At 37.2% G+C, this 15,315-nt stretch overlaps 1 protein-coding gene across 5 annotated transcripts; it reads left to right on the top strand.

The window, feature by feature from the left end:
• The first annotated feature begins 2,748 nt into the window (after positions 1-2,748).
• LOC103989486 (uncharacterized) lies at positions 2,749-14,792 on the top strand. 5 transcript variants are annotated; one of them, XR_010497811.1, is made up of 11 exons: positions 2,750-3,110; positions 3,391-5,917; positions 5,999-6,109; positions 6,199-6,309; positions 6,401-6,553; positions 10,559-10,722; positions 10,849-10,996; positions 12,229-12,351; positions 12,455-12,542; positions 14,093-14,525; positions 14,615-14,792. XR_010497811.1 is itself a non-coding variant. In XM_009408340.3 (10 exons), the coding sequence occupies exons 2-10, from the start codon at positions 3,497-3,499 to the stop codon at positions 14,257-14,259; spliced, it is 3,486 nt and encodes a 1,161-aa protein (XP_009406615.2). In that variant the 5' UTR covers positions 2,750-3,110; positions 3,421-3,496; the 3' UTR covers positions 14,260-14,792. The 5 variants fall into 5 exon arrangements, 3 of the variants coding, with proteins under 3 accessions (XP_065013720.1, XP_009406615.2, XP_009406614.2); XR_010497812.1 differs by having other exon boundaries at positions 14,603-14,792; XM_009408340.3 differs by having other exon boundaries at positions 3,421-5,917; positions 14,093-14,792.
• Positions 14,793-15,315: the final 523 nt, after the last annotated feature.

The following is a 15,315-nucleotide window of genomic DNA, read 5'->3' as shown; positions in this document are numbered from 1 at the left end:
TCATCATCATCTCCGTATTTTCACTCTGTAAAAATATATAAATAGTTAATCCCCGAATGTGGCTTAAAAACAGCCTAACAGTTTTGGAAAGGAACACTCAAATAGAATATACTATTGACCATCCCATCCATCATCACATATTTCATAAAGATGAGCCTAACCAACACCAAGAGATGCTGGTCTTGATCAAGGATTATCAACTTTTTTTTAATTTTAGCCACTTAAGTCAAACTCAAGCTCAAGCTCAAGTTCGGTCCAGCAGCATCAGATTCAATTCAATTTCTCTTAGACCACTAAGAGGATTCGAATTGACAAGACTAAGAGTCCTCTATCTAAAACTAAGAGTTGAACTTCGGTTGAAAATCCTTTAGTTTAGTTAAGAGTATGAGCTATTTTTATTTAGTTAAGAATCTCCTTCCTCAATTACTAGTAAAGGGGTTCGATAACCTCTATAGAGGAGCACTGAGAAGATAAAAGAGGCAACAATAACAAAAAATACCTCAAGATTCCGGGCTTATATGCTTAATAAATTTAAGTTATTGCTAAAGAAGTTTGAGCTCATTAGTGAGGAAGTTTCTTTGTAGTTATCAAATATTCCTTTTTAGGAAACAATCTAGAATTTTTTTTCTCTTTTAGCTTTCTCTTCTTTCGATATTTCTATTCATCCTCTTACAAAAGTGTAAATATACTCAAAGAAAAGATTAAAATCACTAAATCCTTCCCCTAAAATGATCAAGTATATCAGGAAGACGATCCTCACCCATGGATGATTACCATTACACAAGCATATACAAATCCATGTGAAGATCTTCAAAGATTGGATACCCAAGTCATCATATCTTAGATGACAGAAAGTACTCCAACAACATCGTTAGATCTTATTGTCCAAGTTGCATTGCTCACACAAAGGATAGAGGGTATGCTAGATTGAATTTGATCCCAAGCCAACACAATAGTGAAAGATGATGAAGATAAGCATGTTGTAATAAAGGAGGAGTCAATCTTCGTTGAACAACCAAAACTGATCATTAAAGATACACCGCAATGATGCTGATCCCACGGGACCATTGGCGAAAGCAAGGTTATGACCTTTTTGAGTGAGGCCCATATTGACATGTCATTTTATGAAAGCTCTATCAACGTAGATATGTTATATGTATGACTTGACCAACTCGATACTTAATTTATCCTATATGGGTATAGTTGCCAAGATAAACTAGCATGATGAAATGCTTACCTATGATCCTACGATAACGAAGAGATGACATGAGAGCAATTTTAAAAACCCATCAGACAAAAAGTTTATCGAATAGAATATCTCATAGATCAATTGAAAAGATATCATAACTTGTGCCAAGGACAAGATTGATTAGTGTAAGACTATAGCACTAAGTTTTGATGACAAGCAATGACACTCAAAATCTCATCCGATTGATATTTGATGGTGATGAAATTTACCATTAGTTTGCATGATCAACATCGAATTGAGCCTCTTCAAGGTTCACGATATCTTGAGTGCTAGTGGGATAGTTTGTAATTGGAAGGAAGACTTGTTGAGTCAAATTGGTGAAGGCTTGTGCCAGTGGGATAGCCTCTTCAAGGTCCAACAACGCTAGACTTGTTGAACAGAATTGGTGAAGGTTTTGTAGGAACAATGATGATGGATAAAAATTTAGCTAATTAAGGAGTAATTGATGGAGGGTTTCATCCTAGGTCATTAAACAATCGTCAAACAGTAAAGAATTTGACAATGGAAAATTGGTTATTTTTGACTATTATTGGGTTTGAGTTTGGAAGAGCGAGTTTTTCCTAATTTATCCATAAGGGTTCGACATGATTATCTTGAGACTTTTTTAAAAAATAATCTTTTTAGAGATAATATATTAAATCAAATTTTGGTTTTCCGATATACAAGTTCGGTTCAAGCAACCCAAGGTGTCAGAAAGCTGGCCAAGACCCTACAAAAATTATATTATGGCATAACCGACAATCCATTTTCGAAGTTAGGTCAATAAGAAATTCGAAATATTCAACCAAGTATTAAAGTTAGAAAGCACCTACCATACCATTTTATAGTGTGGTAGATGATAGGTTGATATAACAACAACAATAATATTCATATATCTTTTAAGCATATGTCCATATCATCTTAAACGATTTTTTTCATCTTATTCTCTATCATACTAATATCTAATTATTCATAAATAAAATTATTATTTTTTATCTTTTTTAGTAACTCAACACATTAATCTTAATATTCTTATTTCTTAACTATTGAATACTCGGATCAATAAAGCTGATGGATAATAGATTGACATTACGATAAATATCAAGAATGATTACATTTATCATTCGAGACCATGAAAATGTACGATGAATCGATAATATTACGATTGCAAAGATAACGATTTTATAGAGCCAACATGCCTGTTAATGCTACGTTACTAGTTTTATGATGCTGAGTCAACATCTAATGCTACCGACCTTATGAGATCGAATCTCATTTTATGCGTCGATCGAATGAGTATATTATGCTGATTGATGATCGCCAGTATCAAAAGATATTTTGATATTTTTATAAACTGTCTTCTGAAAATATATTAATAACCCAAAAACATTTTTGAGTGTTCGAATAAAATCGTCCTCTAAAAAAGAAAAAAAAAAAAGAAAACTCAAAGTGGTAGCATCATCATAAACATCCGAAGGCGGGCCCCGCGTTGCCGTGGGCGTCATCTCTCGACCACCCTTCAATCATACGACACCATGGAATCGGCGACCGGAGGGGCAACTCAGCCGGAGAGAGAGACAATAAATAGAGAAGGATCGCCTCCCCTCGACACCGCGGAATCGCGCCACGTGGTGCCCCTGCGGCATCAAGGGCAGCCGCAGCCTTCCCCCACCTCCCCTACGCCCACGGCCTGTGGCGGTTCCATCGCAATGGCATAATCCCCTGGTTATTCTCCCCTTCTGTTCCCTTCTCTCCCTGATTCTCTTCTCGTCTCCAACTTGCTCCGATTCCCCTGCCACCGCCGTTCCTCGTGCCCTTGTCCTTCCATCGATCCTTCGCTTGATACGAGAAGCAGCAGCAACATCGCCATCCGATCGTGAAGGTATGATGGTTTCTCCGGCCTTTCTGTTCCTATCGCATCTGATGCTTTATTTCCTTTTGCTCCTCTATTTCGATCGTTAGATCGGAAAAGGAAGGAGGAATAAGGAAAAATCTCGACTTGATTTCAGATCCATCTACTGGAAGATCTCTTTTTTATTGGTGAAGTTCTGTTTTTCTTCTAGTATTCTTAAATAGATAGCAGTTTCCTACTCTTCTTTTTGAATCCATGCGGTTGCAGAAGAAAGAGGATTTTTAATTCATCCTGTTGTCCTATTTTATAGGTAATTCCAAATAAGTGGGAAATCTTGCAGGAGGATTTCGGAGAAAGTAGTGGTGATGGCGGCGGACTCCTGACGATCGTCCTTCCGCTGATAGCCGGCTGTTTATATGCGATCGGCGTCAACCTGGAGTCCCTCATCTGTTCCTCTGTTGTCGCCGTCGGTTGAGATTGAAATGGTCACCGCCCCCGATGATTCCCCTCGCGTCAAGTTCCTCTGCAGCTTCGGTGGGAGCATCCTCCCCCGGCCGATCGACGGGCGGCTCCGCTATGTCGGGGGCGAGACCCGGATCGTGACCGTCCCACGCGACGTCTCCTACGAGGAGCTTTTGGCTCGGATGCGCGAGCTGTTCGATGGAGCGTCGATCATCAAGTACCAGCAACCCGACGAGGACCTCGATGCGCTGGTGTCCCTCGTGAATGACGAGGATGTGATGAACATGATGGAGGAGTACGACAAGCTCGGGACTGCCGGTGACGGTTCCACGTGGCTGAGGATCTTCCTTTTTTCGCAGTATCCTGATCATGACACGGCGGTTGTCGGTGCCCACTTCGATGCTGATGACCGGGAGGCCGAACGAAGGTACATCGATGCGCTCAACAGCCTTTCCGATGCAAAATCCTCCTCACCTCCGGATATCTCCGAGCATCATCTCGATGGGGGGATCCACAATCAGGTTAAGTTGCGTCACCTTACGATCCCTCATCCTTCTCATGCTCAAAGATACGGTGAAATGGATGCTTCTTTTAGCCCTGCTCTTTTCTCCCCAGGGCAACAGTCTGCCACTGACCCACAGGAATTCTCACCTTCTCCATCGTCTGCAAGATTTCACGTTGGGGCTGGGGAGTTCAACGATAGAATTGCTGATGAGTATGTTAGGCAAGCAGCGGGACACCAACACCAAATGCATCAGTATGATCATCAGTCACCATCACCTGTGGAAAATTTGGTGTGGATTCCCACAGGTGCAATTGTTCAGGAAAAGTCTGGATTTCCAACTAACTTGGGCCATTCTCACAATATTATCGATGGAAATGGTTACTGTGAGCATTGCTGCATGGCTTTCCAGAGGAACCATAGTATTGTTCCAGATGCACGTTTTGTCAACAATTGCTGGAAGCATGGGCAGCCATACATGGAGCAACCAAAGATGGTTAACGAATACATGGGGCACTTTCCAAATTCATGTGCTGAGTGTTCCAGTACCAGGGATCCGCACATGGTAAACCAAGACATGAAGATAGGCCATGGTGTCTATGCCAAAGAACAGAGTGATGCGCACCACTTGTTCTTTAATGAGTCCCATGGTTATGAACGGGGGTGGCCTATGCACAGCCACCAGGTCACTCACAGACTTGAGGATATGCGGATCAATTACAACGGAACGGGTAGGGCAAATGAACACTTTGTTGTCGATGGAAATATGATGAACGCTCCATTTGCACATGGGAACATTAATGATGAACATTCATTCCCTTCTAATTGCATCGGCCGTGATGAGACACATTATCTTCGACATGGTACTAATACTGGAAATGAAGTATTTCTTCCTCAGCCGACAGTCGGAAATGGTACAGGCACAAATGCACCACGATTTGAAGATTCTGCAGTTAGGTATCGGAATCAACCTTCTGCATATGGCGTGGAGAGTCTCTACCAAGTCTCAAACAATCTGCATCCAGTTCAGTCTTTACTGAGAAATAGACAGGTTCCTACTCATCCTGCTACATCATACGAGCTCTCCAATTCGATGATTCCAAATGGTGGGCCTGACTCAAGTTTTACAAGATTTACACAGGAGGGCAGTCCAAGCTTTCCATATGTTCGGGTTGAGGACCAAATTCCAAATGCCTTGCCAAGCCAGAATAACAGTATGCAGCAAAGGATGCTTGGCTTTGAAGAAACTGCTGCCCCAGATTATCTGTATCACCATGGTAATAGACTGAACCCAAAAAACACCTCTGGTCCAAATGGTGTGCCCCCCCTTGCTCCTGATTCCGTTCCATGTTCTCCTGGAAAAATGCATGTCAAAGTTACTTCTGAAGCAGTATCTCTTCTGTCCGCACCTTCATGCGCCATTGACAAAGATTTGATTGTTTCTTGTGCTACTGGGGGCCATCAGCCCCCTGTTCTGGGCTCTGATCTGATTCTGGAAATGCAATCTGCAGAAGAGAAAAGTCTGACAGAAGAAGCGCTGGAAGAAAAACATGGAATATCAAAGGAACCTGATGCACATATTCTCCTTTCCCCAAAGAGTAGACAAAATGTGGAATTGGCAATGAAAGAGCTTCAGCTTTCTGAGGTGGAAGGATACACAAGCAAAATTGTTGATGCTAACACTAATGTTGCTCCTGGCGATGAGGATATATCTGAGGAGAACTTGAATTTTTTACCTGAGTTGATTGCTTCTGTGAAGAAAGCAGTGCTGGAAGGTGCCGAGGAGGTGATAGCGAGGGTCCAATCAGTTTCTGAATCAGTTGCTACACCCGACCTTGGTAAAAATGAACCATTACATGATCGAGAACCTGAGGTGATATTAGTCTCCAACATTTTGTAGTACTTCTAATTCTGAAAGTTAACTTGTTTGATTGCTCTTTACTCCTATTTGCAGAGCACCAATGCAGATGTTCACACTTGTTTGGAAGGAAATAGTGAACATGAAAAACTTTGTAAAACTGAACCCGTGACAGCTGATGCTGAAGCTTTGGCTAAAGGGTTACAGGTCTCTTGTAGTTAGAATGCTTCTTTTCCTTAATCTATCAATTTTTTTCATATCTTGTTTGTCTTCTTGATTTCTTCCTTTGTTTGCAGAATGCCAATGCAGATGGTCAGGCTGCCTCGGAAGGAAGTAGTGAACATGAGACACTTTGTAAAATTGAGCCCACAACAGCTGAAGCTGAAGCATTGGCTAAAGGATTACAGGTCTCTTTTAGTTATAAACTCAAAAAATCTCTTTTTGCCTTAATTTGCTAGATTGTTCACATCTTTACTTGTGGCTTATTACTCTATTTAGACGATAAAAAATGATGATCTTGAAGAGATCAGGGAACTGGGTTCTGGCACATTTGGTTCTGTCTATCATGGCAAATGGAGAGGTTCTGATGTTGCTATAAAAAGAATAAAAGCTAGCTGTTTTGCAGGGAGGCCATCAGAGAGAGAACGCTTGGTAGTTCCTGAACTTTTACATAAAAATCTTCTGTCTAGTATTTGCTGATTATACAGATCTTATTAGTCAGCAATATCCTCACTGAATATATGAAACCTACTATTAAAGAAATGAGTTTTTGCCATTTATTATACATATTTTGATAGTATATGTAGTATTTTTAATTTACTCAAAGCTCCTTTATGCCATGTCACTCTACTCCTCCTGATGGTGGAGCTAATTCCTATTATTTCTGGAAACATATTAGTAGAAATTTTGCAAGATTGCATATTATTGCTGATGATCTACCTACAAACAACAAGCTCTAACACCTAACTATATGGGGTTGGCTACATGGATATTATTTTGCCATTAAAATCTGTATAAGATAATGTCTCTAGTTAAATTAAGATCATATGAATATTTGTTTGATTGTTTCAAAGGTTTCCATGTATCTCTAATTATTGCCAATAATCCTTAATTTTAGGTCTTCTTTGAACATATACTTACCTTCTTAAATGATCTAATCTAATTATTCATGAATGATTTTCTTTTTTTGGATAACTCCATATATCCATTTTAACATTTTCATCTCAGCTACATCAACTTTTTGTATATATTGTTTTAAGGGTACCCAATGATCACACTAAATTCCCCATTCCACCTTAGCAATTAGGTTGTGGTCCACATGGACCATATCTTCTTTAATTTAAGATGCTTATAGAAACTGTTTATTCATCCATCTTAATTAGACTCTGTTCTTCTCTTATTATTACTAAAATTACATTTTAGTCCTACTTAATTTAAAATCCTTAGCTTTTAAAATTTACATTTCAGAATATGATTATCAACAAGAAACATATATGATTATGGGTTGATCGTTTTTACATTACAATTACCAATACAAATCATGGCCACTTGACATAGCATCTATTATCATAGCCTAAAAGAAAAGGATATGATCCAATTCCAGTAAATAGTGGATGATTACGTTGACTTAGTGAAATATTATAAGGACTATGTGAGAGAGACAAATATCTAAAACTTAATTTCAGCTATTAGTAATGCTTGCAAATGCTTTGTTCTGAATTGAATAAATCAACCTCACCTTGAGTTTTGCCTTGAAGCTAGAGTTATATGTATCGTCAGGACAAACAACAATAAGCTCACTAGGCAACATGAATTGTATAGATTTTGTAATTGATCTGTAGTTTGGGTCTAGAACTACTATTAGTTGTTTCTATTTTTAGTTCTTTTTAGTCTTGCTTTAACCTATCTATGCTTCTGTTATTTTTGTTTTACATTGGTGTTTTTTTCCTTGTTGTTCCTTGGGATTGATAGTCGTATTGTGAGGATCTTACTTTAAGTAGTCCTATTCTGAACAAAGCATGATTTGAGAGAGATTTTTAGTTAGTAAGATTTGACTTTCGAAAGTTCTACCAGTCTCTTTATATGGCTTTGTAAAGTTATTGCCTTTTCTTGCATCAATTGTTACCAAATTCTTGCATCTTGTGTTTTTTTTACATGGGAAATTCAATGTGCAACATGATTACCTTTGAAGAAATTAGAGATGATGAGGGAAATGCACTCCAATATATAAAGATAACATCAATAAAGAATTTAATGTTGCTGAAATACTTCTTATAGGAAAATCAATGACAAGGCTTCGACGATCAAACTACATGATCATCTCAACTTTGCAGTTCTGCTGCATAACTTTTCAGATTCATACTTGCTAATTTCAGTCTTAAAGGAGTCTTTAGTTCAAGACAGCATCATTTAGGATATTTCCTTTTGGTAAGTAAATTTTTCCTTACAAAAATATGAGAGAATACATAATTGTAAAACGATGCAGGTTTACTGAAACAAAACCACTCCACTTGCAAACAACTGTCCCAGCTACCAGTTAAAGACCTACAAAGTAACTTATCATGCACAATTAGGCCCTACGATCCACAACCAACTGCTTGACTGGCTTTTTCTTTTACAACCCTTCTCTAAAAGACCCTACAATGATACAACAAGAAAAGAAAAATCAGTGCAATCACTTAGATTTCCAACTTAGGACAAAAGGTCTCGGCTGTTCAAAAGCAACAAGTATCATGATCTTTCCATAGACAACCATTCACCTCAATGGAACTAATGAATTTAGCTCCACAGTGAAAACTAGATTCCAGAACCCATCAAAATGTGCCAGCATGGCAGGAATCTTTTGTAATTTCAACTAACAGACTCACAATAATGAGAACATAATGTTTTTAAGTTATCATATAATAATTAATATTCTCATTAACCAGAACTATTCAGAGTCTAAGTTAATCCTCCTGCAGATATCTAACAGGTAATTCACCAAGGTTCCAACATTTCCCTACCAGACCTCAAAAGACAGTTCTCAAATGTAGTCAATCATCAATAGGCATATACTTGCCCTGAAAAGAGTGTTTTTTTTTTAAGCTAAATATTGTAAACATAAGTCACCAATGTGTTCCAACTAATGTGTTTCACTAGAGAATCACCTCTAAAATAGACAATGAACTAGTGAACAGCATGCTGTAGCTTTGAACCAGGATATAGACATCTACATGTATATACTGGAGAATTTCATGTCAAGATGGTGTATTTATGTTATTATGCATGCATATCTTGGCAATTCTATTATCATGTCATGGAATTTATTGTGATGCATTAGAAGTTAACTCAGTAAATTATGTTCCTTTGGATGCCATATATATTGGAGCTGATGTCTATGCTATCACAAGTTCTGGTATTTTTGGATATGTAGCCCTATGCAACCCAGAACACCAGCGCATATCTACTTATATATCCCATCAAGTTTTTTTGCCTTCTTTGATAAAATGTGCCTCCAAAAGTTGGCTCTATGTTTATAATTCCTTTCAAGGGGAATATATAAATAAATGTTGATAAAATTCTGAAATTATTTAAGTGTAGTATGTAAGGGATCTGTGTGGAAAGACTCCTTTGATGTAGTCTAACATGAAGATGAAGTTTGAGAGGGTCAAGTCATTCACATTGAATCAATTTTTTTTTTAAAATTGATGGATCACCATAAGCAATGGTCACAGAATTGTGGACGATTGCACGATTTTCCCGCCAATATGAGGTCTAAGCAAAGGGGTGGTTTCCTTGACTAGAGTTCTTCACACTCCAATCTCAAAGGAGCAAGTTCATCTTTTTAAGAAGCCTTGCCCTTGAGAAATAAATAGGTCTATAAAAGTTTTGGAAAATCAAGCATCCTAGAGTTTAAACAACATATAGCTTAAACCATATAAATGTCATGGATTCTAATTTATGTCAATAAATACAAGGGTGATCAAATAATATTAGAATCTATTATCTATTTAGTTTAAGATATAATGATGCTTATATTTTTTTTTTATGTTGTTGACTAATAGTATTATTTTTCAAGCACTTAAGAATGTCCTTGACAGCTAATATTATTCTTCAAGCATTTAGAATTGATCCATGTTCTTTTCAAGTCATTTATATTTCTTTTTTTAAAACTGTAGTACTCAATTAATGCTAGGAACGAAGCGAAGCCTTCTCCTTGATCGATTAGCTCATATTCATAACAGCGTGACATCAATCAATGTGGTTCTGTTGGGGGGGATAAAAGCATCTTTGGCAGACGAGAACCTCATTTTCATTTTGTCTCCATTTTTGGCCATGACAGACCCTTTTTCTTTCCATGTGTGGTAAAAAAAAAGCCTATGTCATTCTATATTGTCTTCCTGTATCATTATGGCATACAGTTGGGGGAAAGGAAATGCATTTTGTTTAGCATAGCATTGATGGTGTTACTTGTGACATTCTCCCAGAAATATCTTGCTTATTTACATAATAGTTGGGTGTTTTAAAGATTATAGCATAATTTGCATGGGCATCATTTATGCATTTTTTTTCTCAAATAAAAAGTTGCACAGTTCCTACTTTCTTATGTAGAGAACTTTCCGGTGACAATTTAATTTAGTTGGTGGTCTGATTATCCTCTTTTTATTTGTTTTGTAGATTGCAGATTTCTGGAAAGAAGCTCTGATAATGAGTTATTTACATCATCCCAACATTGTTTCCTTTTATGGTGTAGTTCGTGATGGCCCTGATGGCAGTTTGGCAACCGTAACAGAGTTCATGATCAATGGATCTCTTAAACAGTTTTTGCAAAAGAAAGACAGGTATATTCTAGTGATGAATTGCGTATGTTTCAAGTCCATAGAATTTGTCATCGATCATGTGGATGATAGACTTTAAGGCAGTACTTATGAGAAGCTTTTGATCTCAAGCAATTTTCTGTTGAACAGAACAATTGATCGCCGCAAAAGACTAATTATAGCCATGGATGTCGCATTTGGGATGGAGTATTTGCATGGAAAGAATATAGTTCACTTTGATCTCAAGTGTGAGAATTTATTAGTTAACATGCGAGATCCTCATCGACCTGTTTGCAAGGTATGTTTAGATCCTTTTTCTTATGAACTTACGTATCTTTCAAAAGATTTGGTTATGATTTTGTGATTTACCCCATTCAAAAGGAAAAGACCATTGTTATCGGTCGCAAAAAACTCTTGATCACCTATATTTTGTTCATATAAGTTCTATAATTGTATGTAACACACCATTATATTAAGCGTGGCTTGACTTTTACCTGTTTCAAATGCAATTCACTGTCTGATGATAAATGCGAAATGAAAAACAAAAGAAATAAGGATCCCCATGGGGGATTAGATCTTGCTCCTTGACTCCTTTTTCACAGAAAATGAAGAAATGAATTTCTTCATTCATTGGATTGGATCTTAGTTTGGGATTGACGAGGCTTGGACCCGCAGCTTCTGCGTTGACAGGGTGGTGCTCTGGACCAATTGAACTACAATTCCAGTGGTGTATGGTATACATATTCTTAATGGTTTAAGAAAAATCATTTTCTTCGTTGCAATGTAACATAGACAAGAATATACTGACTGATACCATGTACATATAGATATGGACTATATTGAAAGTAACATGGATTACTTGTAAATTGTGTTTATTTTATTGCCAAAAATGGATAATCAACCTCTCGATGAGTAAAAATGATTTTTCTTTTCATAATCTCTGCTTTGATTAAGTATTATGAATATAGATCGTTAGAAGGGAAATATTAGAACCGATGAGAAAAACATAGATAGAGAAACAAAAATGGACTCTCTCATTTACGAATCAAGCATTTTTGTTTCTAGAGGACAAATTGGTTATATCGTATTCATGGAACGATGAAATTTTGGGTCAAGTTGGATTTGAAGCAGCATAGAAATATTGCCAATGAATTTACAATCTGTCCCCATTAACTGATCGCGCATTGACCCACCCAGGATGAATTCACTCTAGGCTTATTGATAATCCATGATCAACTTCCATGTGTAGTATCCCAAGGGATGTCGAATCAAATCTCCGCTGCCTCCTTGAAAGAGAGATTTCTTGAACCACGAGATGATAGGGGCATATCCGCATGACCATCATCAAATTATGATGATAATATGAGTAGTTTTTTGGAATTATCAATATAATATAATGATATGGCTAGATGTGAATACTCTTTTCTACTTTTATGTTATAATTCCAGTATAATTTGTTCAGTGTCTTCAATAAATTTTGGTTGAGCTGTAATTGTGTGATTAATCTGCATATCGTTACTCTCCTAACAGATTGGGGATCTTGGATTATCAAAAGTAAAGCAGCATACGTTGGTGTCAGGTGGTCTTCGGGGAACTTTACCATGGATGGCACCTGAACTTTTAAGTGGAAAAAGTAATATGGTGTCTGAAAAGGTATGATTCCTCTATCATGTGATACCTTTGTTATGCAAGTCTAGTAACACAGTTCTTTTTTATCCCTTTTTCGTCACTATATTTTTGGTTCTTGTGTGCCTAGATTGATGTTTATTCATATGGTATTGTGATGTGGGAGCTGCTTACGGGGGAAGAGCCCTATGCAGATATGCGTTGTGCTTCAATCATAGGTAGGACTCGCAGCATTTAATTTAGCAACATCACTATATGGATTGGGATCTTTTACTACAGCATTAGAATCTGCTATATCTGTCATTTTGTCATGATTACAATGTGTTTATTTTGTTCAGGTAAAATTGGTGCTCTTATTTCTATGTTTATTTCTTGCTAGGAAAGTTATATCAGAAGAGGGTGAGCCTTAGTAGACAAGACTCTCATGCAGTGGATTTTCCCTTTAGGAAAATCATAGCTGAAACATCTATTTAGACTTGACTAGTAAGGGTACTTCCATAGTGCAGTTACTTGAGCATTTTAGATCTCTACCTATGCTGGTTGAGAGCCAACTCTAGCAAGTCTTTTTGTTGAGAATTAAATATTATCAACCTACATATCCTGATTCCAAAATTATATTGCATTTATCAACCTACATATGATGAAAATTCTGCTTGAAACATGATTTTCAATATTTCATGTGGTTGGCTTCGCTCTTCTTTGTTTCTGTATTAACATTTTCCAAATGAAGCATTTACACAAAGAAAATAATTTCCCTGTTAATATTCTGCATTGAAGGATGCTCAGGTGCAGTCTACGTTTTACGGGCTACTAAATGTGATAAAATTGGAAAGTGATTCTAAATCTATGGAAAAGATTTTAGGGAGATGGAACACTTGGCTAAAGGTGGAAGTAGAAAAATGTTACTATAAAAGAGGGGACTTTGGACTCCCAACGAGTAAAAAGAACTCAAAGCTCATGCAAACGGTTTGAGGCTGTAAAGGGGTTATGATTACTGGAATTAGGATGTGACATATGAAGCAAAGTTGGGTACACTTAGGCCTAGATGGGACGGAAGGAAGCACAACGTAGCTTACATGTACAATCTTATAAAAGACTAGCAAGTAAAAATTGAAGAAACCAAGTGGAAGGTGGAAGGTGGAAGGTGGAGGGGAAGCAAACCAAAGACCAGTAATCTTTGGAAAACTCAGGAAATTATATGAAATTTGTGGTTTTTCATCTTATGCTAGGATTTAAAAATTATAGTCATACATGTTTGTTTCCAGAGCAAGTTTTTTGCTGCCTTGCCAATGGCTACCATTGACGTTGTAACTTTCAAGCAACATTCTAACCACTGAGTGATTCTGTTATATCCAAGACAAACAAAAACAATTGAATCTTTTAGGAGCTAAATAGCAAATACATTTTTGGATATAAGCTGGATGTGGGAGTCCATCCAATCAACGTATGCATTAGCTTTTCTATGTTTAAAACAAAATATATCACATGAAAAACCTGTGATATTTGTAAGATTTTGCATGAAATCCATATAAAATGGACTTTCTGGTGGCAGCAGAAATGTCTTTTGTGGGGCCAAAACTGACTTAGGGTGGACTCTCAGCTTTTAGCCTTTAGCATGGTTTAAGTATTATGACCGGAGAATTGAAGGTGCACGTAGTTTTAGTTGGAATATACGTATCTATTGCTTATTTTTCATGATTTACTTGTTAAACTTTCCATTAGTTCTCTAAGGCTAATATGGAATGTTTGTATGATTTTGTTCTTCTAGGGGGCATCATAAACAACACCATACGACCTAAAATTCCAACTTGGTGTGATCCTGAGTGGAAGTCCCTGATGGAAAGTTGTTGGTCTTCTGATCCAGCATTGAGGCCTTCATTCTCTGAGACATCTCAGAAGTTGAGGAAAATGGCTGCAGCGATCAATTTGAAATGAAGCTCGACTACAAATGCAATACAGTCCAAATTCCTTATTTCCGTATTCTTCTCTCAATTGTCGAGAAAAATCAAAGATACACACTGCAAGCTTTATTGCATTCGCCACATAGCATACAGGATCTCGGTGGATGGATCCTTAGCAATCTATGGACATTGTCAGTGCTTCCATACATAGCATAATTGCTCATGTAGTGCAACTATACCTTCATATCATATTGTACAGCCAAACCAAGAAGGGCATATTGGCATAGTCAAGAAGTGTAGGTAAAATTTTCACTCATATTAACTTCGTCTCCTGTCCTTTTCTACAAGGATGCTGTTTAGGTTTTTGAAGTATGCAGCTTTCTTTGCAGATTCGTATGATACTGTGTTTCATGACACATTTACCCATTAGCGAAGTAGGTGTTTCCTGTGGTATGTGTCTGGGTGGGAGCTGATATGAACTTATGTAAATAAATTTTGTAGTTGTACTATTTTCTACCGTTGTGGACCACTGGTTCATTGTGCTAATAAAATAAACCTTCACAAGAAGTTGTTATAGCCTTGCTGTGAAATGAAAATGAACTGCAGGTGCAAGAACATAAAATAAGTGCAGCCATTCTTGCATTTATCATTCAGCAATTAGTGAGTGTGTCAATGTAAATTCCATGTGTTGTAATGGCAATGTTTGCTCGCTTGCTTGCCTCTCTCTGTATAACTTTTTTTTTTTGGAAAAGATTGATCACACAGCTAAATTGACTTGTATCTGAAATATTTGTCTTAGATTTAGGTAATGGTTTTAATTCAACGATTTAGAATGTCTGCTGTTCTAGCTAAATTGACTTGTATCTGAAATATTTGTCTTAGATTTTGGTAATGGTTTTAATTCAACGATTTAGAATGTCTGCTGTTATAATAATGACCACTGGATAGTGAATCTACCCGAGTATGATTAATGGATCAGATTTTTTTTTAATCATATTTGTCGTAAAATCAGATAGAATTTAGCCTCTATCAAGGTCGCATGGAAGATCCGCTTCTTCTTCTTCTTCCCTCCTCACCTAGCTGTCCCCTC

The sequence above is a fragment of the Musa acuminata genome, chromosome BXJ3-6 (genome assembly GCF_036884655.1).
Source record: "Musa acuminata AAA Group cultivar baxijiao chromosome BXJ3-6, Cavendish_Baxijiao_AAA, whole genome shotgun sequence".
Classification (NCBI taxonomy): Eukaryota; Viridiplantae; Streptophyta; class Magnoliopsida; order Zingiberales; family Musaceae; genus Musa; species Musa acuminata.
Note: the sequence above shows the minus strand (reverse complement) of the source record. Positions and strands in the feature narration are given on the sequence as shown.